General features: G+C 42.4%; 2 protein-coding genes across 3 annotated transcripts; both read left to right on the forward strand.

The window, feature by feature from the left end:
- The first annotated feature begins 778 nt into the window (after nucleotides 1-778).
- Nucleotides 779-7,312, forward strand: LOC116364634 (zinc finger protein OZF-like). Its single transcript, XM_031817664.1, has 2 exons — nucleotides 779-1,677; nucleotides 5,772-7,312. The coding sequence occupies exons 1-2, from the start codon at nucleotides 1,473-1,475 to the stop codon at nucleotides 6,953-6,955; spliced, it is 1,389 nt and encodes a 462-aa protein (XP_031673524.1). The 5' UTR covers nucleotides 779-1,472; the 3' UTR covers nucleotides 6,956-7,312.
- A 735-nt stretch (nucleotides 7,313-8,047) lies between these two features.
- Nucleotides 8,048-16,650, forward strand: LOC109877182 (zinc finger protein 883-like). Of its 2 annotated transcripts, XR_004208028.1 has the most exons (3): nucleotides 8,048-8,211; nucleotides 12,670-12,921; nucleotides 14,686-16,650. XR_004208028.1 is itself a non-coding variant. In XM_031817663.1 (2 exons), exons 1-2 carry the CDS (start codon nucleotides 12,816-12,818, stop codon nucleotides 16,122-16,124), a joined length of 1,545 nt encoding a protein of 514 aa, XP_031673523.1. In that variant the 5' UTR covers nucleotides 12,785-12,815; the 3' UTR covers nucleotides 16,125-16,650. The 2 variants fall into 2 exon arrangements, 1 of the variants encoding a protein (XP_031673523.1); XM_031817663.1 differs by lacking the exon at nucleotides 8,048-8,211 and having other exon boundaries at nucleotides 12,785-12,921.
- The last annotated feature ends 10,787 nt before the right edge of the window (nucleotides 16,651-27,437 follow it).

The following is a 27,437-nucleotide window of genomic DNA, read 5'->3' on the forward strand; positions in this document are numbered from 1 at the left end:
TAGGATAGGCCGACACAGCACAGTCATTGGTTAGGATAGGCCGACACAGCACAGCCATTGGTTAGGATGACACATCACACACAGCATTGGTTAGGATAGGCCAACCACAGCCACAGCCATTGGTTAGGATAGGCCGACACAGCACAGTCATTGCTTAGGATAGGCCGACCCCAGCACAGCCCTGCTTAGGATAGGCCGACACAGCACAGCCATTGCTTAGGATAGGCCGACACAGCACAGTCATTGCTTAGGATAGGGCAGACAATAGGCACAGCACATTGGTTAGGATGGACACAGCACAGCCATTGGTTAGGATAGGCCACACAGCACAGCCATTGGTTAGGATAGGCCGACACAGCACAGCCATTGGTTAGAATGACACAGCACAGACATTGGTTAGGACTAGGCCTACACACAGCACAGCATTGGTTAGGCAGCATTAAAAAAAAATGTTTGGCTCAACAAGCACAGAGCGGCCGTTTCTCAGGGTTGGAATAACCTTTGCAGTGTGTAAGCAGCCTAGTTGTATTTACACCATCCCAGCACTATCCTAGAACCATATTATAACTTTGCTCTGTGCTTCTCCCAGCATGCACTTCGTATCCTATAGCCCAGGGCTCTCCAACCCTGTTTCCTGGAGAGCTACAGCCCTGTAGGCTTTCGCTCTAACCCTAATCTAGCACACACCTAATTCTATAAACTGAACCAATGGGGTTGGAGTTAAAACCTACAGGAGGGTAGCTCTCCAGGAACAGGGTTGGAGTGAAAACCTACAGGAGGATAGCTCTCCAGGAACAGGGTTGGAGTTAAAACCTACAGGAGGGTAGCTCTCCAGGAACAGGGTTGGAGTGAAAACCTACAGGAGGGAAGCTCTCTAGGAACATGGCTGGACAGCCCTGCTTTAGCCTATAGACTATGGATCATTTGATTGACATCACACTAAATGGCTAAATAGTCACTCTTGATATTGTGGTCCAGCAGAGAATCAGAGATGAGGGGTGGCATCAGGCACACATTGATATGTAGCCAATCAGCATTCAGGGCTCAAACCACCCAGTTTATAAAGCCTAATAAGCAAGTAATTGTCAAACACTGAGAAATATTGACATGTCACCAAATACAAATGGCCTGACCCTCTTATGGACTAGATTAAAACAATACTCAACCCTCCCCTTGACTGACATTGAAAAAGCACAACCCTCATTTTCCTCCAGGGAACCATTCTGTACATTTAGATAATCTCTTATTTGTGTCATTTAAAGGGTGAACTTTCTGTCTAATGTTTTGAATTCATGTTTTGTTGTCAATGTTTATCTACCTGATCTGTTGAAATGAGATGATTGAACAACAACAAATATAATATATTTTGAGAATTAAGAAAGCGCCAGAACTGTCAAGATTGTTTTCTGTTTCTCATTATATCTACAGGACGACTTGAATTAAGTCTGAGGTTTGTAACATCAACAGTGAGGATGAACCCAGCCTGCCACTCTCCTTCCACACTGAGTAGCAACCTACAGTCACTGGGTCCTGATTGTGACAGTGGGGCCCAGTTTGCTCTGCAGGATCCAGAGATGGCATCAGTGAAGCTAGAAGACTGCAGTCAAACACTGGAGCTGAATGTCAACATTAAAGATGAAGAACAGGAGGAGAAGATTGGGAAATCTGTTAGTCATGGTAACAGCAGGTTCCTCATAAGTTAGACTGGGTCGTAAGTTAGACTGGGTTGTAAGTTAGACTGGGTCGTAAGTTAGACTGGGTCATAAGTTAGACTGGGTCATAAGTTAGACTGGGTCGTAAGTTAGACTGGGTCGTAAGTTAGACTGGGTCGTAAGTTAGACTGGGTCGTAAGTTAGACTGGGTCGTAAGTTAGACTGGGTCATAAGTTAGACTGGGTCATAAGTTAGACTGAATCATAAGTTAGACTGGGTCATATGGAGGTCTAACGCTTGGAGAGAGGAGACTAAAGAAGTAAAGTAGATAAACTGCCAGAGTTTTAAAGTTCTATGAAATGAGTCTGTGTAGTTACTAACCCTTGTGATAGTGAGTGGACGATGATATGAAATGAGTCTGTAGTTACTAACCCTTGTGATAGTGAGTGGACGAGGATTATGGGTAATTATTTTCACTCCTTTTGCCTTCGACTGTTACCAGGGTTCGGGCCAATTCCAGATATTTAGGGAAATAGACTGAAATTCCAAATTCTCTTCATTGCTTTTCAATTAGCAGCATGTGGAATTTGGAATCAGGTTTACTTTCTGAATTGATTGGAATTGAAAAGGAATTGCCCCCAACCCAGACTGTTACCCCCTTTTAGAATAGTTTTACTCCCCTGTATTGTACAGCCTACTGATATGAAGTCATATGTCACCCGGTACAGACAGAAGAGGACCGGCCACCCCTCGGTTTCTTTCTAGGTTTCTTCCTATGTTCCTCTGTTCCTGCATTCTAGCAAACCTACTCATTAAACCTACTCATTAAGCCTACTCATTAAACCTACTAATTAATCCTACTCATTAAGCCTACTCATTAAGCCTACTCATTAAGCCTACTCATTAAGCCTACTCATTAAGCCTACTCATTAAGCCTACTCATTAAGCCTACTCATTAAACCTACTCATTAAGCCTACTCATTAAACCTACTCATTAAGCCTACTCATTAAACCTACTCATTAAGCCTACTCATTAAACCTACTCATTAAGCCTACTCATTAAGCCTACTCAGTAAGCCTACTCAGTAAGCCTACTCAGTAAGCCTACTCATTAAGCCTACTCATTAAGCCTACTCATTAAGCCTACTCATTAAATCTACTCATTAAGCCTACTCATTAAGCCTACTCATTAAGCCTACTCATTAAACCTACTCATTAAACCTACTCATTAAACCTACTCATTAAGGCTACTCATTAAACCTACTCATTAAACCTACTCATTAAGCCTACTCATTAAACCTACTCATTAAACCTACTCATTAAACCTACTCATTAAACCTACTCATTAAGCCTACTCATTAAACCTACTCATTAAGCCTACTCATTAAACCTACTCATCAATCCTACTCATCAAACCTACTCATTAAGCCTACTCATTAAACCTACTCATCAAACCTACTCATTAAACCTACTCATTAAGCCTACTCATTAAGCCTACTCATTAAACCTACTCATCAATCCTACTCATTAAACCTACTCATCAATCCTACTCATTAAACCTACTCATTAAACCTACTCATTAAGCCTACTCATCAAACCTACTCATTAAACCTACTCATTAAGCCTACTCATTAAGCCTACTCATTAAACCTACTCATTAAGCCTACTCATTAAGCCTACTCATTAAGCCTACTCATTAAGCCTACTCATTAAAACTACTCATTAAGCCTACTCATCAAACCTACTCATTAAGCCTACTCATTAAACCTACTCATTAAACCTACTCATCAAACCTACTCATTAAACCTACTCATTAAGCCTACTCATTAAACCTACTCATTAAACCTACTCATTAAACCTACTCATTAAACATACTCATTAAACTTACTCATTAAGCCTACTCATCAAAGCTACTCATTAAACCTACTCATTAAACCTACTCATTAAACCTACTCATTAAACCTACTCATTAAGCCTACTCATTAAACCTACTCATTAAACCTACTCATTAAGCCTAGTCATTAAACCTACTCATTAAACTTACTCATTAAACCTACTCATTAAGCCTACTCATTAATCCTACTCATTCAAGGCTTTTTCTTTCTTTTTTTACTACTTTCTACATTGTAAAATAACAATAATAAATAACAATGAAGACAAACTATGAAATAACACATGGAATCATTTAGTAACCAAAAAAAAGAGTTAAACAAATCTAAATGTATTTTATATTATTCAAAGTAGCCACCCTTTGCCTTGATGACAACTTTGCACACTCTTGGCATTCTCTCAACCAGCTTCACCTGGAATGCTTTTCCAGCAGTCTTGAAGGAGTTCCCACATTTGATGAGCATTAGTTGGCTTTTTTTTTTTGAGTGGGCAGGTTGATGAGAGCCAGTCAATGTTTCACATGTTATCCAGATAATGACGGTTAGCACTTGGTGGTCTATAGCAGCTTCCCACCAGAATGGGCTTTAGGTGAGGTAGATGAATCTGTAGCCGTATTACTTCAACAGTATTTAACATGAGATCGTCTCTAATCTTTACAGGAATGTGGTTCTGAATATAAACAGCAACACCTCCCCCATTGGCATTTCTGTCTTTTCTGTAGATGTTATAACCATGTATTACTACCACTGTATCATCAAAGGTATTATCTAAGTAGAGTTTCAGAGATAGTCAAAATATGAATGTCATTTGTAACTAGCAAGTTATTGATATCATGAACCTTGTTTTTTTAGGTTACATATATTAATATGGGCTATTTTTAGCACTTTTATGGGTTGCTTGATTGTTTTTAATGCTTTACTGAGAAGCTTATCAGGTAGAATTACTTATATTATGTACATTGGAGATGATAGTGCTGTGAGCTGCACAAAGTGGTCTTCTTACTAGGGCACACCGGTAGCCATGCTGGTTAAGTGTGGCTTTGAATTCTAAATAAATCACTGACTGTGTCACCAGCAAAGCACCCCCACACACCACCTCCATGCTTCACAGTGGGAACCACACAAGCAGAGATCATCCGTTCACCCACACCACGTCTCAGAAAGACACGGCAATTGGAACCAAAAGAACAGACCAAAGGACAGGTTTCCACAGGTCTAATGTCCATTGCTTGTGTTTCTTCGCCCAAGCAAGCAATTCTCTTCTTCATATTGGTGTTCTTTAGTAGTGGTTTCTTCGCAGTAATTCGACCATGAAGGCCTGATTCACGCAGTCTCCTCTGAACAGTTGATGTTGAGATGTCTGTTACTTGAACTCTGTGAAGCATTTCTTTGGGCTGCAATCGGAGGTGCACTTGACTCTAATGAACTTATCTTCTGCAGCAGAGGTAACTCTGGGTCTTCCTTTCCTGTGGCGGTCCTCATGAGAGCCAGTTTCATCATAGCAATTGATGATTTTTGTGACTGCACTTGAAGAGACTTTCAAAGTTCTTGAAATGATTGAGTATTGACTGACTTTCATGTGTTAAAGTAATTTTTTATTTTTTTATTTTATTTATTTAACCTTTATTTAACTAGGCAAGTCAGTTAAGAACAAATTCTTATTTTCAATGACGGCCTGGGAACAGTGGGTTAACTGCCTGTTCAGGGGCAGAACGACAGATTTTGTACCTTGTCAGCTTGGGGATTTGAACTTGCAACCTTTCGGTTCCTAGTCCAATGCTCTAACCACTAGGCTACGCTGCCGCAATGATGGACTGTTGTTTCTCTTTGCTTTATTTCAGCTGTTCTTGTCATAATATGGATGGTATTTTACCAAATAAGGCTCTTCTGTATCCCACCCCTACCTTGTCACAACACAACTGATTGACTCAAACGCTTTAAGAAGGAAAGAAATTCCACAAAGTAACTTTTAACAAGGCACACCTGTTAATTGAAATGCATTCCAGGTGACTTCCTCATGAAGCTGGTTGAGAGAATGCAAAGCTTTCATCAAGGCAAAGGGTGGCTACTTTGAAAAATCTAAAATATATTTTTGAAGTCTTCAGTATTATTCTACAATGTAGAAAATTGTAAAAATAAATGATAACCCTGGAAGGAGTAGGTGTCCAAACTTTTGACTGGTATTGTATATCACACCAACTGACTGGTTCTTCTGATGTTGTTCACACAGGAGACCATGTTGAGACATTCTCTACATCCAGAGAGAAACAGCAGGAAGATAACAGAGCTAAGAGGTCTCACCACTGCCCACATTGTGAGGAGAATTTTCCAATTCTATCAAAGCTAAAAGTACACTTAAAAATACACACAGGAGAGAATCTGTATTCCTGTACTGACTGTAGGAAGAGATTCACAACATCAAGGGCTCTGACACTTCATCAGAGAGTGCACACAGGAGAGAAACCTTACTCCTGCTCGTACTGTGGAAAATGCTTCACAACATCGTCTGAGTTAACAGTTCATCAGAGAACACACACTGGAGAAAAGCCTTATATCTGCTCTGACTGTGGGAAGAGTTTTTCCCACCTGTGTAACTATAAAGCACACCAACGTATACATGCAGGAGAGAAGCCGTTCTCCTGCTCTGACTGTGGGAAGAGTTTCTCTCAACAGAACCATTTAAAGTCACACCAACGTATACACACAGGAGAGAAGCCTTACTTCTGCTCTGACTGTAGGAAGAGTTTTTCCCACCTGTGTAACTATAAAGCACACCAACGTATACATGCAGGAGAGAAGCCGTTCTCCTGCTCTGACTGTGGGAAGAGTTTCTCTCAACAGAACCATTTAAAGTCACACCAACGTATACACACAGGAGAGAAGCCTTACTACTGCTCTGACTGTGGGAAGAGTTTCTCTCGATTGGATACTTTAAAATCACATGAACGTATACATACAGGAAAGAAGCGTTACTACTGCTCCGACTGTAGGAAGAGTTTCTCCCACCAGGGTAGCTTAAAAAAACACCAATGTATACACACAGGAGAGAAGCCTTACTCCTGCTGTGACTGTGGAAAAAGCTTCACAGCATCATTTGATCTAAAAGTTCATCTGAGAACACACACTGGAGAAAAGCCTTACATCTGCTCTGACTGTGGGAAGAGGTTCTCTCAACAGAACCATTTAAAAACACATCAACGTATTCACACAGGAGAGAAGCCTTACTACTGCTCTGTCTGTGGGAAGAGTTTCTCTCAACAGAGTAACTTAAAAACGCACGAACGTATGCATAAAGGAGAGAAGCCTTACTACTGCTCTGTCTGTGGGAAGAGTTTCTCTCAACAGAGCAACTTAAAAACACACCAACGTATGCATAAAGGAGAGAAGACTCATCAGTTCTCTCAGACCAGCTAAGATTAAATTCACTCCATCACTTAATTTTCATCTCATTGCTTGACTTGGACTGAAATAGGTGCCGGAACTGTTTTGTATTTAGCTTTAATCATTCATAAGTAAATTATCTGTTATAAAATATAAATTGGTATGTGTTATTCACTGACATGTGGACTTAAACTTCATTGTGTTCTGTGACATTTTAATCACTGCGTTGTAGAGACGATCTCTTTATCTATGTATGTTGCTATTGTGAGGTTAACACACGTCTAGCAGATTTAATTAGTCTGTCATAGGTTGTTATTCTATTCGTATTATACGGTTATTCATCAGTTCTGCCCCACAAAGGAAAATGTCAATAAACTCAGTGATGCACTTTATGGTCTGCAGATTCAGTTTGTTATAGTTTCCATGGTTAGTTTCCATAGTTTTCATGTGGTTGGAGCATCAGGGGTTGTTACACTTATTAAAATTACAAGAATGATCAAATTGCATCTGTCAATAGTTCTTCTTTTTTTTACTACTACAGAATTTTTCAGTTTCAGAGAAGTATTTTTAACTATTGGACAAGTGGCAAGAAAAGATCATGTCCAGCGCTGACATACTTAAGAAGGTGCTAACTGCACTATATATACTAAAGTATGTGGACACCCCTTCAAATTAGTGGATTCGGCTATTTCAGCCACAGCCGTTGCTGACAGGTGTATAGAATCGAGCACACCGCCATGCAATCTCCATAGACAAACATTGGCGGTAGAATGGCCTTACTGAAGAGCTCAGTGACTTTCAAAGTGGCACTGTCTAAGGATGCCACCTTTCCAACAAGTCAGTTTGTCAAATTTCTGCCGTGCTAGAGCTGCCCCAGTCAACTGTAAGTGCTGTTCTTGTGAAGTGGAAACGTCTACGAGCAGCAACTGGTCACTGGGCACTGGTCAAAACAAGTAGTGAAGTCAGAGCTTGATTACAACCAAAAAGTGTTTGTTTGACTCCCTCAGTTATATCTTGACCAACAAAAAAAAGAAACGTCCGTTTTTCAGGACCCTTGTTTTTCAAAGATAATACCCTTATTGGCCATCTTGCAACACCTGAGTTAAGAAAAGATTTACTAAATAAACTAATGCAACATATTGAATGCCAACCACCATTAAACCCACCGAAGAAGAAGAAGTCCTGTTGCGTTTTGATAGTCGGGGAACAGGAAGTTCCGGGCAGGCTTCAGCCACAATTGTTCTCTGAAGGCGATATCGGTTGTGTCCGTTTCAGAAGTATTACTAAAGGTATGCAATAGCACGTTTAAACTTACTAATATCGAAAGAACATGTCGTAACATGTTAGGTAGCAAATCCGTCAAGGTATTATCGCGTTTGTTAAAGGTTTTAGTTTTGTGCTGAACCGAGTGAGTGAAGAACGTGATTAAATATAATTTTAGAAGTCACATTTAGCTAGCTCAGTTTAGACTTTGGGTTTGTCAGAGTGAATGAATGTACATTATTTCGTCAATGATTCTTTATGAAATTACAATTGATTTGAGATTTCTGAGTTCGTTTGACATGTTTATTATTCTGATTATTTCCATATGTTTATGAGCTGGTAAAATGGCGGCGCCTCTCGGTCTGAGTCAATAGACTTGCAGGCTGTGCGGGTGTACCAGAGAGACAGTTTCAGGGTTGTTTTACTGTTTAGAAGCAGAATGTCATGTTCATCTGATTTCTACATGTCACTGTAACAATATTCACACACATTCAGTTGTTTCTATATTTATCTATAATTGTTACTATGGTGTGAATGGGAAATACAATCGTTTTTTTGTGAGTGAAAGTGGAAAATATGACATAGTTCTGCCTCAAACTGCAACCTTGCATTACTTGTTTACTTAGTCATTTGTGAATTTAGGAAGACTACTATAGATTAACTGCACTTAGGTAGTGAACATGATTTTTTAATACGGATATCTGAAAGGAAAATGGATGTCCGTCTGGTGAGCAAAATATATTTGACATAAACCCTCCCTGAACGCTGAATAAAAATATATAAAAATATCCCCCATAGCCAAAATAATGATTAAAACAAGGTGGATAGTAGAGAACATGTCTACCGTTTACCAACACTTCTTGGACAGACCAGAGCCTTTAGATATATACTATATTAACTGTTCTTCGTCCTGTACGCGTTGCTAGGCAACGCAGGAATTCTGATCGCGTTCAGGGCTGCGGGCCAGAAGGTCGTGGGTTCGCAGACCATCGTGAACAAGAGTAAGGGTGGATAGATCTATTTTATGGTGAAATCATTCCATGAATCTATCATTGTATTTGCAGGTCTGAGAAAAACATAGCCTTTTATAAACGTTTCAAGCAAGTCTACATTATTTGACTTATTAGCAGAATCTTTTTAATTACCACACAGGTTAAGAATGGACAGAGAGAGAGAGAGAGAGAGGCCTGTGTGTTCATCTTATCATATTTCTCCGATGCCAAATCTGTCCCTGTTTACAAATAATCAAATGTGAGACCATCTGATCATGGTACTTTAAATAGTTCAACCTTTCCATGCCAGACAGAGTAAAAGACAAACTACCTTTCCACGCCAGACAGAGTAAAAGACAAGCTACCTTTCCACTCCAGAAAGAGTAAAAGACAAGCTACCTTTCCATGCCAGACAGAGTAAAAGACAAGCTACCTTTCCATGCCAGACAGAGTAAAAGACAAGCTACCTTTCCACTCCAGACAGAGTAAAAGACAAGCTACCTTTCCATGCCAGACAGAGTAAAAGACAAGCTACCTTTCCACTCCAGACGGAGTAAAAGACAAGCTACCTTTCCACGCCAGACAGAGTAAAAGACAAGCTACCTTTCCACGCCAGACAGAGTAAAAGACAAGCTACCTTTCCACTCCAGACAGAGTAAAAGACAAGCTACCTTTCCATGCCAGACAGAGTAAAAGACAAGCTACCTTACCACGCCAGACAGAGTAAAAGACCAGCTACCTTTCCACTCCAGACAGAGTAAAAGACAAGCTACCTTTCCACTCCATACAGAGTAAAAGACAAGCTACCTTTCCACGCCAGACAGAGTAAAAGACAAGCTACCTTTCCACTCCAGACAGAGTAAAAGACAAGCTACCTTTCCATGCCAGACAGAGTAAAAGACAAACTACCTTTCCACTCCAGACAGAGTAAAAGACAAGCTACCTTTCCACTCCAGACAGAGTAAAAGGCAAGCTACCTTTCCATGCCAGACAGAGTAAAAGACAAGCTACCTTTCCACTCCAGACAGAGTAAAAGACAATTCATGTTTGATCCCAAAATGTGTCCGGAAGCTTCTGAGGGAGGGTGTGACACAATTTCTGAACCCACAGAGGCAGAGGTCAAATCAAGCTCCTAACGCATCGCCGTGTGCCTCTTCAAGTTTTGTAACAATGTGAAGGGCTCCGTATAGCACCGCATTGACATGATTGGTGGGCGGGAGGTGGGGGCGGGAGGTCCAGTATAAACACAAACTCGCTTCCTTGACAACAGCTTTGCTCCGTTAAGCGCTAGAAGTATAAAAGCCCGTATGTCTGCAGAGGATGCATCTGCAGTAAGATATCGGATTGACCATCCAGTCTTTTAGCAGAGAAATGTAAATCTCTAACTGCTGGCTACTCTCATTCTGTGTCTTTAACCCAACAAATATTTCCCTAAAAGCTGTCTGGGTTTTAACATCTTCTATTGTACAGACCAGTAAATAGCTTAATAAATTGATAGTGACAGAATTAGATTAATTATTTCTTTTTGTTTTGTCTCGTAGGATATAGAAGGTTATATCTCAGCCTCTGAATGTCAAAGTAATGAAACCGTGATTTGCATCTGAGTCACTTCTACCCTGGTTATTTTACAGCCTGTTTCTGGCGTAAAGCAGCGCTGACCAAAAACACTGTTATAGATCTCTTTATATCATCAGATCAGTTAGATTTTCTTCATGTTATTCTAACAAGTGGGAGGCCTGTGCTTTTTGACATCATCTTCACTAAAAGAGGCCTATGGCATAACCCCTCAAGTGGAGTCTGGGTTTTAACTCAACAGCCCTTCACTGACATTTACTGACATAGGCTATTTAAAGAGTGCCGGGTGGGTTGAGGAATAGGTTAGTCAGCGTGCAAGATGGTGGTTTATGTTTTAGGGGGACTTGGTCTAATCAACAACAACAACATGTGAAGAAACCTTTCACTCTCTTCCTCAACTGCCACCATTGACCGACACATCACAGCCATTGGTTAGGATAGGCCGACACAGCACAGCCATTGGTTAGGATAGGCCGACACATCACAGCCATTGGTTAGGATAGGCCGACACAACACAGCCATTGGTTAGGATAGGCCGACACAGCACAGCCATTGGTTAGGATAGGCCGACACAGCACAGCCATTGGTTAGGATAGGCCGACACATCACAGCCATTGGTTAGGATAGGCCGACACAGCACAGCCATTGGTTAGGATAGGCCGACACATCACAGCCATTGGTTAGGATAGGCCGACACATCACAGCCATTGGTTAGGATAGGCCGACACATCACAGCCATTGGTTAGGATAGGCCGACACAGCACAGCCATTGGTTAGGATAGGCCGACACATCACAGCCATTGGTTAGGATAGGCCGACACATCACAGCCATTGGTTAGGATAGGCCGACACATCACAGCCATTGGTTAGGATAGGCCGACACATCACAGCCATTGGTTAGGATAGACCGACACATCACAGCCATTGGTTAGGATAGGCCGACACAGCACAGCCATTGGTTAGGATAGGCCGACACAGCACAGCCATTGGTTAGGATAGGCCGACACAGCACAGCCATTGGTTAGGATAGGCCGACACATCACAGCCATTGGTTAGGATAGGGCGACACAACACAGCCATTGGTTAGGATAGGCCGACACATCACAGCCATTGGTTAGGATAGGCCGACACAACACAGCCATTGGTTAGGATAGACCGACACATCACAGCCATTGGTTAGGATAGGCCGACACAGCACAGCCATTGGTTAGGATAGGCCGACACAACACAGCCATTGGTTAGGATAGACCGACACATCACAGCCATTGGTTAGGATAGGCCGACACAGCACAGCCATTGGTTAGGATAGGCCGACACAGCACAGCCATTGGTTAGGATAGGCCGACACAGCACAGCCATTGGTTAGGATAGGCCGACACAGCACAGCCATTGGTTAGGATAGGCCGACACAGCACAGCCATTGGTTAGGATAGGCCGACACATCACAGCCATTGGTTAGGATAGGCCGACACAGCACAGCCATTGGTTAGGATAGGCCGACACATCACAGCCATTGGTTAGGATAGACCGACACATCACAGCCATTGGTTAGGATAGGCCGACACAACACAGCCATTGGTTAGGATAGGCCGACACAACACAGCCATTGCTTAGGATAGGCCGACACATCCTATCCTAATAAAACAATACTCAACCCTCCCCTTGACTGACAATGAAAAAGCACAACCCTCATTTTCCTCCAGGGAACCATTCTGTACATTTAGATCATCTCTTATTTGTGTCATTTAAAGGGTGAACTTTCTGTCTAATGTTTTGAATTCATGTTTTGTTGTCAATGTTTATCTACCTGATCTGTTGAAATGAGATGATTGAACAACAACAAATATAATATATTTTGAGAATTAAGAAAGCGCCAGAACTGTCAAGATTGTTTTCTGTTTCTCATTATATCTACAGGACGACTTGAATTAAGTCTGAGGCCGGTAACATCAACAGTGAGGACAAACCCAGCCTGACTCTCTCCTTCCACACGGAGTCCAAACCTACAGTCACTGGGTCCTGATTGTGACAGTGGAGCCCAGTTTGCTCTGCAGGATCCAGAGATGGCATCAGTGAAGCTGGAAGACTGCAGTCAAACACTGGAGCTGAATGTCAACATTAAAGATGAAGAAGAAGAGGAGGAGAAGATTAGGACAACTGTTAGTCATGGTAAGAGCAGGTTCTATCCATAAGTTATCTTCAGAAATTAAACCTCCATAAGTTATGAACCAGTCTATTGATAGGTTGAATTCTGTAATTCTGACATCACATCCCTGAACAACTGGGTTATCTGGAGTGATCAGAGTGTAGACTAAAGAAGTGAAGTAGACAAACTGCCAGTGTTTTAAAGTCCTATGAAATGAGTCTGTGTCGTTACTAACCCTTGTGATAGTGAGTGGACAATGAAAATGGATAATTATTTTCACTCCTTTTGCCTTCGACTGTTACCAGGGTTCGGGCCAATTCTAGATATTTTGGGAAATACACTGACATTCCAATTCTCTTCAATGCCTTTTAAATTAACAAAATGTGGAATTGGAATTAGGGTTACTTTCTGAATGGACTGTTATTTAAAAGGAATTGCCCCCAACCCAGACTGTTACCCACTTTTAGAATAGTTTTACTCCCCTGTATTGTACAGCCTACTGATATGAAGTCATATGTCACCCGGTACAGACAGAAGAGGACTGGCCACGGCTCAGAGCCTGGTTCCTCTCTGTTTGCTCCAAGGTTCCTGCTTGCTGGGGAGTTTTTCATGGCCATTGTGCTTCTACATCTGCATTGCTTTGCTCTTTGGGGATTGAGGCTGGGTTTCTGTAAAGCACATACATGTCACATGTATTTTATATAACCCTTTGTACTTCAGCAGTTGTCACACCGTTCTTTACAGAAACCTAAAACCCCAGAGAGCAGGCAATGTAAATGGCTCCATAAAATAAGTACAGTGCCAGTCGAGCGTTAGGGTTCCTTCCTTCCTTCCTTGTCAATCATTGGTTCGTTGGTGAAATTAGCATTATGACAATTATCTTTAATTAAATAATTCAAAAACCTTTATTAATGCAATTTGCAGAAAGAAGGAACATAGCACGCGTGTTTCAGAGTAAGTTCTGCGTCTAACAAAAGGCCTCCTGTTGTTTTATTACACCCTGAGTCGCTCCCTGATGATGTCACTGCTGACATCATCATCCTCTACTCCTGGGACCAAAACCATGCCTACAGAGTTGTATAAACAGGTCCTTTTAACTGTTAGCTAAACACTTAGCAGTAAATGTCCCCTCGCCCCAAAGTGGATTTATTGTGGAATGTTTGCCTAGTCTTATCTCCTTCACTCCCCTTCACTCTCCTTCACTCCCCTGCAGAGTCCTGTCTAAGTCACACATTTCTAAGAGGGGCCTCTTTATAATGAGGCAGAAAGAGAGACAGATAACTAAAATATAACTGTAGAACAATACTAAACCTCTACAATGAATTTATATTGTTAATCCGTAATATAATACCGTATAAATGTAAGGAGGGAGGGGTCTTTTAACCCCTCCCCTTCTATTAATATAACATAAGCATAATCAATTATTCTAATACAAATATATTCTATATTTGTACAGCCCCAAATCATGACCCCCTAGGTAAACTCCTGACAACACCTACTCATTCAAGTGTTTTTCTTTATCTACATTGTAGAATAATAGTGAAGACATCAACACTATGAAATAACACATATGGAATCATGTAGTAACCAAAATAGTGTTAAACAAATCAAAATATATTTTGTATTCAAAGTAGCCAACCTTTGCCTTGATGACAACTTTGCACACTTTTGGTATTACAAAGTAGTAAATAGTTAAAGAAAACCCGTTGAAGGAGTAGGTGTCCAAACTTCTGACTGGTACTGTATATCACACCAACTGACTGGTTCTTCTGATGTTGTTCACACAGGAGACCATGTTGAGACATTCTCTACATCCAGAGAGCAACAGCAGCAGGAAGATCACAGAGCTAAGAGGTCTCACCACTGCACACATTGTGAGGAGATTTTCCCAGGTTTATCAAAGCTAAAAATACACCTAAAAATACACACAGGAGAAAATCTGTATTCCTGTACTGACTCTGGGGAGAGATTCACAACATCAAAGGCTCTGACATTTCATCAGAGAGTGCACACAGAAGAGAAACCGTACTCCTGCTCGTACTGTGGGAAGAGTTTCTCTCAACAGACCAACCTAAAAAAACACCAACGTTTACACACAGGAGAGAAGCCTTACTCCTGCTGTGACTGTGGAAAATGCTTCACAACATCATCTGAGCTAACAGTTCATCAGAGAACACACACTGGAGAGAAGCCTTACATCTGCTCTGACTGTGGGAAGAGTTTCTCCCACCAGGGTAGCTTAAAAGCACACCAACGTATACATACAGGAGAGAAGCCATACTCCTGCTCTGACTGTGGAAAGAACTTCTCCCGATTGGGTACCCTAAAATTGCATAAACGTATACATACAGGAATTAAGCCTTACTACTGCTCTGACTGTAGGAAGAGTTTCTCCCACCAGGGTAGCTTTAAAGCACACCAACGTATACACACAGGAGAGAAACCGTACTCCTGTTCTGACTGTGAGAAGAGTTTCTCCCGATTGGGTACCTTAAAATCTCATGAACGTATACATACAGGAAAGAAGCCTTACTACTGCTCCAACTGTGGGAAGAGTTTCGCTCAACGGAACCATTTAAAATCACATGAACGTAGACATAAAGAAAAGAAGCCTTACTCCTGCTCTGACTGTAGAAAATGCTTCACAACATCATATGATCTAAAAGTTCATCAGAGAACACACACTGGAGAAAAGCCTTATGTCTGCTCTGACTGTGGGAAGCGTTTCTCTCAACAGAGCAGCTTCAAGAAACACCAACGTCTACACACAGGAGAGAAGCCTTACTCCTGCTCTGGCTGTGGAAAATGCTTCACAACATCGTCTGATCTAAAAGTTCACCAGAGAACACACACTGGAGAAAAGCCTTATGTCTGCTCTGACTGTGGGAAGCGTTTCTCTCAACAGAGCAGCTTCAAGAAACACCAACGTCTACACACAGGAGAGAAGCCTTACTCCTGCTGTGACTGTGGAAAATGCTTCACAACATCATTTGATCTAAAAATTCATCTGAGAACACACACTGGAGAAAAGCCTCACATCTGCTCTGACTGTGGGAAGAGGTTCTCTCAACAGAACCATTTAAACACACATCAACGTATACACACAGGAGAGAAGCCTTACTACTGCTCTGTCTGTGGGAAGAGTTTCTCTCAACAGAGCAACTTAAAAACACACCAACGTATACATAAAGGAGAGAAGACTCATCAGTTCTCTCAGACCAGCTAAGATTAAAATTAGGTGATGGAGTGATTTTAATTTCATTGCTTTACTTGGACTGAAATAGGTGATTTTAATGTCATTGACTTGGACTGAAATAGGTGATTTTAATCTCATTGACTTGGACTGAAATAGGTGATTTTAATCTCATTGCTTGACTTGGACTGAAATAGGTGATTTTAATCTCATTGCTTGACTTGGACTGAAATAGGTGCCGGAACTCATTTTAGAGGAAACCCTTTTGGACAATCAGAACCTTACAAACGTGCCGTGGTTCCGACAGATAACCAGCGAACGAAGGCATTCACACGTAAATACATTCATGATTTCTTCTCGTCTGCAAAGTATATGATTACTGTGAGAATAGTTTCTAAAATGTATCGATGATTAGTGTAGTTTTTTTCTCTCTCTACTTTTGTAAAAAAAAAAAAACACTATTGTGTTAGTCCGCTAGGGACCTTTTTCTCATCTATTAAGTGTGTATGTTTATCCTGTGTTATCATTTAGTTAGCTAGTAAATAAATATTTAAATCAATTTGTGTACTACTGAATCATATGTAAGGCTGGGGTTTTTGCAGATGCAGAAGGTTACGACGGTTCAGAATGATGATATGAGACGAGATTATGATTCATACGTTGACTGTTTTATGGATGTGATAGGTAAATACCTTTTTAGAGTTTAATTCGGGAGATGCTCTCATGGTGCCCCAAAAATTCCTAATGAGTTAATTGTTACATGATTAATTTAATCGGGTAACAAACAGAGTTAGTTGATTTAGATACATAACAGTCATCAGATTAATGAAAGTAAAGTCACGACAATTGTGTGTGGATTTCTCCTCAGTCTGGGTGCAATCCGGCTACCAAAAGCGCACACAGTGAGCGACGTCATCAGCACTCCCACAAGTCTCCAGAAAACTTGTTTTGTGACCGAGAGGCTCCTTTTCAGTATAACGTTGGAGGAAATACGTTCCTAGTGAGGAATTTGTTTGCTGGCCTCATAAATCCTAGTCAATTAGCTAATATTTAAGGGGGAAAAAAATGTTTTTGTTTGGCTAGTTATGCTAACCCGTTTGCAATCTCTTTTTAACATTGCTTGCTAGCTACAGAGGCTAGTTAGCTACAGTAGTTAGCAACTGCCATCAGTTGTGTTATTGTCATATGTTGCCTTTTCCACCGTTTTTAGATACTTACTGGCATTTGGGCGGGAAACCGAACACTTAAATAAAGGTTAAATAAATTTAAAAAATGCACATGGGAAATCCTGTACATTAGATGTCTGAATACATTTAAAAAAATTAAATAAAATAACATGTATTTATATAACCCTTCGTGGGGTGTGGGGTGGCCAGTCCTCTTCTGGCTGTGCTGGGTGGAGATTATAACAGAACATGGCCAAGATGTTCAAATGTTCATAAATGACCAGCATGGTCCAATAGTAATAAGGCAGAACAGTTGAAACTGGAGCAGCAGCACAGCCAGGTGGACTGGGGACAGCAAGGAGTCATCATGTCAGGTAGTCCTGAGGCATGGTCCATGGTTCTCTTGCCTTTTTAAACAGCCGGTACAAAGTTTAGTGGTGAACAGATGGGGCGCTCTCCTGTTGCCTAGCCAGCTTTCAGGTGCCTGTAAAAACATTTTGATAGACAGCTATCTCCCGCTCTCTATTGCCCCAGGACATGTCAAGACTTGACAGTTCATGCAGCTTTTAGTAGTTCCGATGGGACTCCCAATCACAGCCGGATGTGATGCAGCATGGATTCGAACCAGGTACTGCAGTGACACCTCTTGCACTGAGATGCAGTGTCTTAGACCGCTGCACCACTCGGGATTTGATGGAAGTCATTTAAACTGTTGGAGCGGATGTTGATTTTTAGCAACCCATTATTGACTGACAGGTTCAGGTTGTCTCACTACACTGAACAAAAATATAAAACGCCACATGTAAAGTGTTGGTCCCATGTTTCATGAGCTGAAATTTTAAAAATCCCAGAAATGCATTAAAAGCCTATTTCTCTTAAATGTTGTGTGCAAATTTGTTTACGTCCATGTTAATGAGCGTTTCTCCTTTGCCATGATAATCCATCCACAGGTGTGGCATATCAAGAAGCTGATTAAACAGCATGATCATTACACAGGTGCACCTTGTGCTTTGGACAATAAAACACCACTTTTATTAAAATGTGCAGTTTTGTCACAACACAATGCCACATATGTCTCAAGGTTTGCGGGAACGTGCAGTTGACATGCTGACTGCAAGAATGTCCACCAGAGCTACCATCAGCTGCCTCCGATGTAATTTATTTTTTGGGGGGGGACAGTTTGGCCATTTTTCCACTACTGGAAGTATGCTTGGGGTCATTGTCCATTTGGAAGACCCATTTGCGACCAAGCTTTAACTTCCTGACTGATGGCTTGAGATGTTGCTTCAATATATCCACATCATTTTCCATCCTCATGAAGCCATCTATTTTGTGAAGTGCACCAGTCCTTCCTGCAGCAAAGCACCCCCACAACATGATGTTGCCACCCCCGTGCTTCACGGTTGGGACGGGGTTCTTCGGCTTGCAAGCCTCCCCCTTTTCCCTCCAAACATAATGATGGTCATTATGGCCAAACAGTTCTATTTTTGTTTCATCAGACCAGAGGACATTTCTCCAAAAAGTGTGATCTTTGTCCCCATGTGCAGTTGCAAACGTAGTCTGGCTTTTTTATGGTGGTTTTAGAGCAGTGGCTTCTTCCTTGCTGAGCGGCCTTTCAGGTTATGTCGATATAGAACTTATTTGACTGTGGATATACAGTGGGGCAAAAAAGTATTTAGTCAGCCACCAATTGTGCAAGTTCTCCCACTTAAAAAGATGAGGCCTGTAATTTTCATCATAGGTACACTTCAACTATGACAGACAAAATGAGAAAAAAAATATCCAGAAAATCCCAATGTAGGATTTTGAATGAATTTATTTGCAAATTATGGTGGAAAATAAGTATTTGGTCAATAACAAAAGTTTATCTCAATACTTTGTTATATACCCTTTGTTGGCAATGACAGAGGCCAAACGTTTTCTGTAAGTCTTCACAAGGTTTTTACACACTGGTATATGTCGATATAGAACTTGTTTGACTGTGGATCTAGATACTTTTGTACCTGTTTCCTCCAGCATCTTCACAAGGTCCTTTGCTGTTGTTCTGGGATTGATTTGCACTTTTCGCACCAAAGTACGTCCATCTCTAGGAGACAGAACGCATCTCCTTCCTGAGCGGTATGACGGCTGCGTGGTCCCATGGTGTTTATACTTGCGTACTATTGTTTGTACAGCTGAACGTGGTACCTTCAGGCATTTGGAAATTGCTCCCAAGGATGAACCAGACTTGTGGAGGTCTACAATTTTTTTATGAAGTCCTGGCTGATTTATTTGGATTTTCCTGTGATGTCAAGCAAAGATGCACTGAGTTTGAAGGTAGGCCTTGAAATACATCCACAGGTACGCCCCCAATTGACTCAAATTATGTCAATTAGCTTATCAGGAGCTTCTAAAGCCATGACATCATTTTCTGGAATTGTCCAAGCTGTTTAAAGGCACAGTCAACTTAGTGTATGTAACTTCTGACCCACTGTAATTGTGATACAGTGAATTATAAGTGAAATAATATGTCTGTAAATAATTGTTGGAAATATTACTTGTGTCATGCACAAAGTAGATGTCCTAACCGACTTGCCAAAACTATTGTTTGTTAGCAAGAAATTTGTAGAGTTGTTGAAAAACAAGTTTTAATGACTCCAACCTAAGTGTTTGTAAACTTCCGACTTCAACTGTATAAGTTATATAGCTAGCTAAAGTTAGCATAGAAAACATGCTAACGTTACTTGCCAGTCAATTAGCCACCAACAGGTTACATTGATCAGCTAATGCTAGCCATGCAGAGATAGTTTGATTTTTGACAGTTTAAGCCCATTATCTACTTGCCCACAGTCAGATGAACTCATGGATAATCATTTTATGTCTGCGTGCATTTTATTTTATAAAAAAAAATACATTTTACCCCCCTTTTCTCCCCAATTTGTGGGATCCAATTGTTAGTAATTACTATCTTGTCTCATCGTTACAACTCCCGTACGGGCTCGGGAGAGACAAAGGTCGAAAGCCATGCGTCCTCTGGCACATAAGGTAGTTTGCGTTGGCTCGAAACCATGTCTCTAGAAAGTAACTAAATGTGATATAGTGGTAGGCCTTCATGTTGTCTCAGCAGCTCTGTAGAATTGTATGGGTTTAGCACCCTCTACGGGCTAGGATGAGGAGGGCTCCACAGAACAGGGGGCTAGGAGGAGGAGGAGGACTCCACAGAACAGGAGGCTAGGAAGAGGATGGGGAGGGCTCCACAGAACAGGGGGCTAGGAAGAGGAGGTGGAGGAGGACTCCACAGAACAGGGGGCTAGGAGGGGGAGGGCTCCACAGAACAGGGGGCTAGGAGGAGGAGGGCTCCACAGAACAGGGGGCTAGGAGGAGGAGGGCTCCACAGAACAGGGGGCTAGGAGAAGGAGGACTCCACAGAACTGGGGGCTAGGAGGAGGACTCCACAGAACAGGGGGCTAGGAGGGGGAGGGCTCCACAGAACAGGGGGCTAGGAAGAGGAGGAGGGCTCCACAGAACAGGGGGCTAGGAAGAGGAGGAGGACTCTACAGAACGGGGCTAGGAAGAGGAGGAGGACTCCACAGAACAGGGGGCTAGGAGGAGGAGGACTCCACAGAACAGGGTGCTAGGAAGAGGAGGAGGGCTCCACAGAACAGGGGGCTAGGAAGAGGAGTAGGACTCCACAGAACAGGGGGCTAGGAAGAGGAGGAGGACTCCACAGAACAGGAGGCTAGGAAGAGGAGGAGGGGGGCTTCACAGAACAGGGGGCTAGGAGGAGGACTCCACAGAAAAGGAGGCTAGGATGATGAGGAGGAGGACTCCACAGAACAGGGGGCTAGGTGGAGGAGGAGGGGGACTTCACAGAACAGGGGGCCAGGAGGAGGAAGGCTACATAGGACAGGGGCTAGGAGGAGGGGGAGGAGGAGGGCTCCACAGAACAGGGGCCTAGGAAGAGGAGGGGGAGGGCTCCTGGTCAAGTAGTGAAGTATATCAGACTATGGGCCCTGGTTAAATAAGGAATAGGGTGCTATTGGGACACTGCCCAGATGATCGCTTGCGTCTCTTTTGAGTCTATAGCGCATGTAATAATGTAATAACAGGTGGTGCTAGAGTCATTCATATAAAATATTACATCACCAGGTGGCGCTAGAGTCATTCATGTAATATTTTATATCACCAGGTGGAGCTAGAGTCATTTATATAAAATATTACATCACCAGGTGGTGCTACAGTCATTCATATAAAATATTACATCACCAGGTGGTGCTACAGTCATTTATATAAAATATTACATCACCAGGTGGCGCTAGAGTCATTCATATAAAATATTACATCACCAGGTGGTGCTGGAGTCATTCATATATAACCGAGCAGGCAACACACAGTCACCATGGCCACAGCTAGTTTCTCTGATGTTCTGAGGGACAACAGACAGCAGGGAGACAGCAGGGAGAAACAGACAGCAGAGAGAAAGCCAAACCTAGTCATGGTAGCATGTAGTAAAGACACTGTATGTTTGTGATTGACACATATGTGTTTTTTTACAGGGTCAGTCATAGTAGTATGATAGGTGCAGTGTAATGTGTTGTTTTACAGGGTCAGTCATAGTAGTATGATAGGTGTTGTTTTACAGGGTCAGTCATAGTAGTATGATAGGTGTTGTTTTACAGGGTCAGTCATAGTAGTATGATAGGTGTTGTTTTACAGGGTCAGTCATAGTAGTATGATAGGTGTTGTTTTACAGGGTCAGTCATAGTAGGTGTTGTTTTACAGGGTCAGTCATAGTAGTATGATAGGTGTTGTTTTACAGGGTCAGTCATAGTAGTATGATAGGTGTTGTTTTACAGGGTCAGTCATAGTAGTATGATAGGTGTTGTTTTACAGGGTCAGTCATAGTAGTATGATAGGTGTTGTTTTACAGGGTCAGTCATAGTAGTATGATAGGTGTTGTTTTACAGGGTCAGTCATAGTAGTATGATAGGTGTTGTTTTACAGGGTCAGTCATAGTAGTATGATAGGTGTTGTTTTACAGGGTTAGTCATAGTAGTATGATAGGTGTTGTTTTACAGGGTCAGTCATAGTAGTATGATAGGTGTTGTTTTACAGGGTCAGTCATAGTAGTATGATAGGTGTTGTTTTACAGGGTCAGTCATAGTAGTATGATAGGTGTTGTTTTACAGGGTCAGTCATAGTAGTATGATAGGTGTTGTTTTACAGGGTCAGTCATAGTAGTATGATAGGTGTTGTTTTACAGGGTCAGTCATAGTAGTATGATAGGTGTTGTTTTACAGGGTCAGTCATAGTAGTATGATAGGTGTTGTTTTACAGGGTCAGTCATAGTAGTATGATAGGTGTTGTTTTACAGGGTCAGTCATAGTAGTATGATAGGTGTTGTTTTACAGGGTCAGTCATAGTAGTATGATAGGTGTTGTTTTACAGGGTCAGTCATAGTAGTATGATAGGTGTTGTTTTACAGGGTCAGTCATAGTAGTATGATAGGTGTTGTTTTACAGGGTCAGTCATAGTAGTATGATAGGTGTTGTTTTACAGGGTCAGTCATAGTAGTATGATAGGTGTTGTTGTACAGGGTCAGTCATAGTAGTATGATAGGTGTTGTTTTACAGGGTCAGTCATAGTAGTATGATAGGTGTTGTTTTACAGGGTCAGTCATAGTAGTATGATAGGTGTTGTTTTACAGGGTCAGTCATAGTAGTATGATAGGTGTTGTTTTACAGGGTCAGTCATAGTAGTATGATAGGTGATGTTTTACAGGGTCAGTCATAGTTGTATGATAGATGTTGTTGTACAGGGTCAGTCATAGTAGTATGATAGGTGTTGTTTTATAGGGTCAGTCATAGTAGTATGATAGGTGCAGTGTAATATGTGGGTGTTTCAGGATGGCTTCCTGAAATCCCCCGGGCTGCTGATTGGTCGACTCCATGGCTAATTGGAGCTGACCCCGCCCCCTTGTCAGGATACAGCTGTGTCCCATTAGACTCCTTCTCCAGCTATGAAAGCCTGTGTTCTGTTGTTCAGAGGAGAGATGATTGCTGGGAGAGGAGGCTGATAGCTGTGGGTTTTACATGGTGTTGGTTGTTCTCAGAGGAGAGATGATTGCTGAGAGAGGAGGCTGATAGCTGTGGGTTATACACTGTGTTGGTTGTCCTCAGAGGAGAGATGATTGCTGGGAGAGGAGGCTGATAGCTGTGGGTTATACACTGTGTTGGTTGTCCTCAGAGGAGAGATGATTGCTGAGAGAGGAGGCTGATAGCTGTGGGTTATACACTGTGTTGGTTGTCCTCAGAGTAGAGATGATTGCTGAGAGAGGAGGCTGATAGCTGTGTTGGTTGTCCTCAGAGGTTAGATGATTGCTGAGAGAGGAGGCTGATAGCTGTGGGTTGGTTGTCCTCAGAGGAGAGATGATTGCTGAGAGAGGAGGCTGATAGCTGTGGGTTGGTTGTTCTCAGAGGAGAGATGATTGCTGAGAGAGGAGGCTGATAGCTGTGGGTTGGTTGTTCTCAGAGGAGAGATGATTGCTGAGAGAGGAGGCTGATAGCTGTGGGTTGGTTGTTCTCAGAGGAGAGATGATTGCTGAGAGAGGAGGCTGATAGCTGTGGGTTGGTTGTTCTCAGAGGGAGATGATTAGTATGGCCTGTGTTTTCGTTGTTGCGAGGAGTTATAATTTGTTGCCAGTATTTTTGTAGCTGGTCCTACTAAGGTATGTCTATGACAAAATGGACTGGTTTTGATTGTGAAATTGTTTGTAAAATTCAGTTTGGTTTGTTCCCAGGGGAGAAGGGGAGGCACCTAGGGAGTGTTTAGGCAAGAGGCCCGCGGGCATACATATACCCGTAGTATATTCACTGTCTAGACACACTAGGTAAGACCTGGGCGGACCACCCCCTGTATTCTGGTTAGGGCACCAGGTGGTGCTAAGTTAGATAAGTGGTGGGTAGGCAGGTTAGATAGGAGAGGTTAGGTAAGTAGTGGGGAGGCAGGTAAGGTAGGAGAGGGTAGGTTAGGTAAGTAGTGGGTAGACAGGTAAATTCTCTGCCTTTTGTCTCTCTTCACCCCCCATAGTATGAGTGATGTCATATTGTCATGTGTCTCTCTTCAACCCCCATAGTATGAGTGATGTCATATTGTCATGTGTCTCTCTTCAACCCCCATAGTATGAGTGATGTCATGTGTCTCTCTTCACCCCCCCATAGTATGAGTGATGTCATGTGTCTCTCTTCACCCCCCATAGTATGAGTGTTGTCATGTGTCTCTCTTCACCCCCCCATAGTATGAGTGATGTCATGTTGTCATGTGTCTCTCTTCACCCACCTATAGTATGAGTGTTGTCATGTTGTTATGTGTCTCTCTTCACCCCCCATAGTATGAGTGATGTCATGTCTCTCTTCACCCCCCATAGTATGAGTGATGTCATGTTTTCATGTCTCTCTCTTCACCCCCCCCCACAGTATGAGTGATGTCATGTGTCTCTCTTCACCCCCCATAGTATGAGTGATGTCATATTGTCATGTCTTTCTCTTCACCCCCCCACAGTATGAGTGATGTCATGTGTCTCTCTTCACCCCCCATAGTATGAGTGATGTCATGTCTCTCTCTTCACCCCCCATAGTATGAGTGATGTCATATTGTCATGTGTCTCTCTTCACCCCCCATAGTATGAGTGATGTCATATTGTCATGTGTCTCTCTTCACCCCCCCATAGTATGAGTGATGTCATATTGTCATGTGTCTCTCTTCACCCCCCATAGTATGAGTGATGTCATGTGTCTCTCTTCACCCCCCATAGTATGAGTGATGTCATATTGTCATGTGTCTCTCTTCACCCCCCATAGTATGAGTGATGTCATATTGTCATGTGTCTCTCTTCACCCCATAGAGCCTAGTCTGTGATACCCATAGTATGAGTGATGTCATGTGTCTCTCTTCACCCCCCCATAGCATGAGTGATTTCATGTGTCTCTCTTCACCCCCCATAGTATGAGTGATGTCATATTGTCATGTGTCTCTCTTCACCCCATAGTGAAGCTGAGTAAACACCTCTAAAGCTCTGCAGTTAAAGGGCCACTCTGTGATTCGTCCACATTAAAGAGCCTAGTCTGTGATATGGTCCTGTTAGAGCCTGAAGGTTTTCAGGCTCTGTTGGTGAAGGTCTTAATGAAAGCCTGAGTTGGAGCGCGATCACTAAATCTCACCCTTCCCCCACCTGTCCTGTTTTATTGTCAATATCAGATACCTCGGGGGTGGTGGGGGTGACAGGGTGGGGGTAAATATGATGAAAGCTTTCCTCTTACAGCGATAAAATAACTACATTTCAAGAGCCTCAAGGTTGTTATTAGGCAGGGCTGCAATTTGAGCATTATCACCCCGGGAGAGGAGGAGAAGAGGGGAGAGGAGGGGGGAGAGGAGGAGGAGAGGGGAGAGGAGGAGAGGGGAGAGGAGGAGAGGGGAGAGGAGAGGAGAAGAGGGGAGAGGGGAGAGGAGGAGAGGGGAACAGGGTGGCCAGGTGTACATACAAAGCACCCCCCAAACTCTCTCTCTCCCTCTATTTTCTCCCTCTCTCTCTCTCTCTCTCCATATTCTCCATCTCTCTTCCTCTCTTTCTCTCTCTTCCTCTCTTTCTCTCTTTCTCTCTCTGTCTCTCCCTCTATCTCTCTCCCTCTATATTCTCCCTCGTCCTCTCTCTCTCCCTCTCTCTCTTCTACCTCTCTCTATTCTCTCTCTCGCTCTCCTTCTCTCTCTATTCCTCTCTCCCTCTATCTTCTACCTCTCTCTCTTCTCTCTCTCTCTCTCTCTCTCTCTCTCTCTCTCTCCCCTTCTCTCTCTCTACCTCTCTCTATCTACTCCCTCTCTCTCCGTCTCTCTCTACCTCTCTCTATCTACTCCCTCTCTCTCCTTCTCTCTCTATCTACTCCCACTCTCTCTCTCTCCTTCTCTCTCTCTATCTCCTCCCTCTCTCTCCTTCTCTCTCTACCTCTCTCTATCTTCTACCTCTCTCTCTTCTCTCTCTCTCTCCTTCTCTCCTTCTCTCTCTCTCTCTCTCTCTCTCTCTCTCTCCTTCTATATAATTGTACCATCTACTTTACAGTCACATCACACCATCTCATCTCACAGTGTGATAGCAACCAGGAACCCTTTTATTAAATCAGAGGACGGACTAATCTCATTTGTTTTTTTATATCATGAACAGAGACATCTCGGGTCCAGCATAATGCACCATATTATACTAGACCTGGTTCGTGTCCAAATGGCTCCCTATTCCCTATTTAGTGCACTACTACCATAGGGATTTGGTCAAAACTAGTGCACTATATAGGGAATAGGGTGCCATAGGACTTTGGTCTAAAGTAGTGCACTATAAAGGGAACCGGGTGCCATTTGGGCTCTGGTCTAAAGTAGTGCACTATAAAGGGAACCGGGTGCCATAGGGCTCTGGTCTAAAGTAGTGCACTATAAAGGGAACTGGGTGCCATTTGGCATTCTCAAGGTGATCCATTTCCTTTGAAGAAGAAGAGCTACATCCAGACTACAACCAGAGAAAACCTCTTTTTAACCCTATTCAGGCAAGTGTTGGGGAATAATCAGAATTGGTGGGTAACATAGATAAGATGTTTTATTTTCATGATATGCTTATGAGTTATTTCTCATAAGAATGTATTTTGTTGTACTATAGTGGTGGGCCATTGGCAGTTATCTGTTCTATGTCAGGACTAAGTTGCATGGGCCGCAGAGAGGGGAGAGGTCAAGGTGTCATCATGTGTAAACATATCTTTTGCTCCACTGTGTCTGTGTGCCAGTCACTCCCTACTTTTCCCATCGGGGAGAGGAGGATGGCAGTGTCTGGAATCATTCTATGCTCCCCGTGAGCTTGTCCAGGATTGGTTTTATTTAGAATTGGTTGTATCTAAATGACAATTTGATATATGCCTGTTGATATGGAGGATTGGTTTATGGTTCTGGGTTTGAGTAAGGAGACAAAGCTGAACGATTTATTATGTCTATGCTGTCTGACTGTGTGTTCTTTGCTATTAAAGGATCTCAGTTGCAATGTAGATGGGGCTCTCAGAGAATTCATGGATAGACACTGAATTGATCTGAGAGTCACAGGGTTGTGATAGAGCTCATATAATTAAAGATGGACTTTGATAACTAACTCTGACTTGTGTTGTGGTTTGCT

Source organism: Oncorhynchus kisutch, unplaced genomic scaffold, assembly GCF_002021735.2.
Source record: "Oncorhynchus kisutch isolate 150728-3 unplaced genomic scaffold, Okis_V2 scaffold1113, whole genome shotgun sequence".
NCBI classification, from domain to species: domain Eukaryota; kingdom Metazoa; phylum Chordata; class Actinopteri; order Salmoniformes; family Salmonidae; genus Oncorhynchus; species Oncorhynchus kisutch.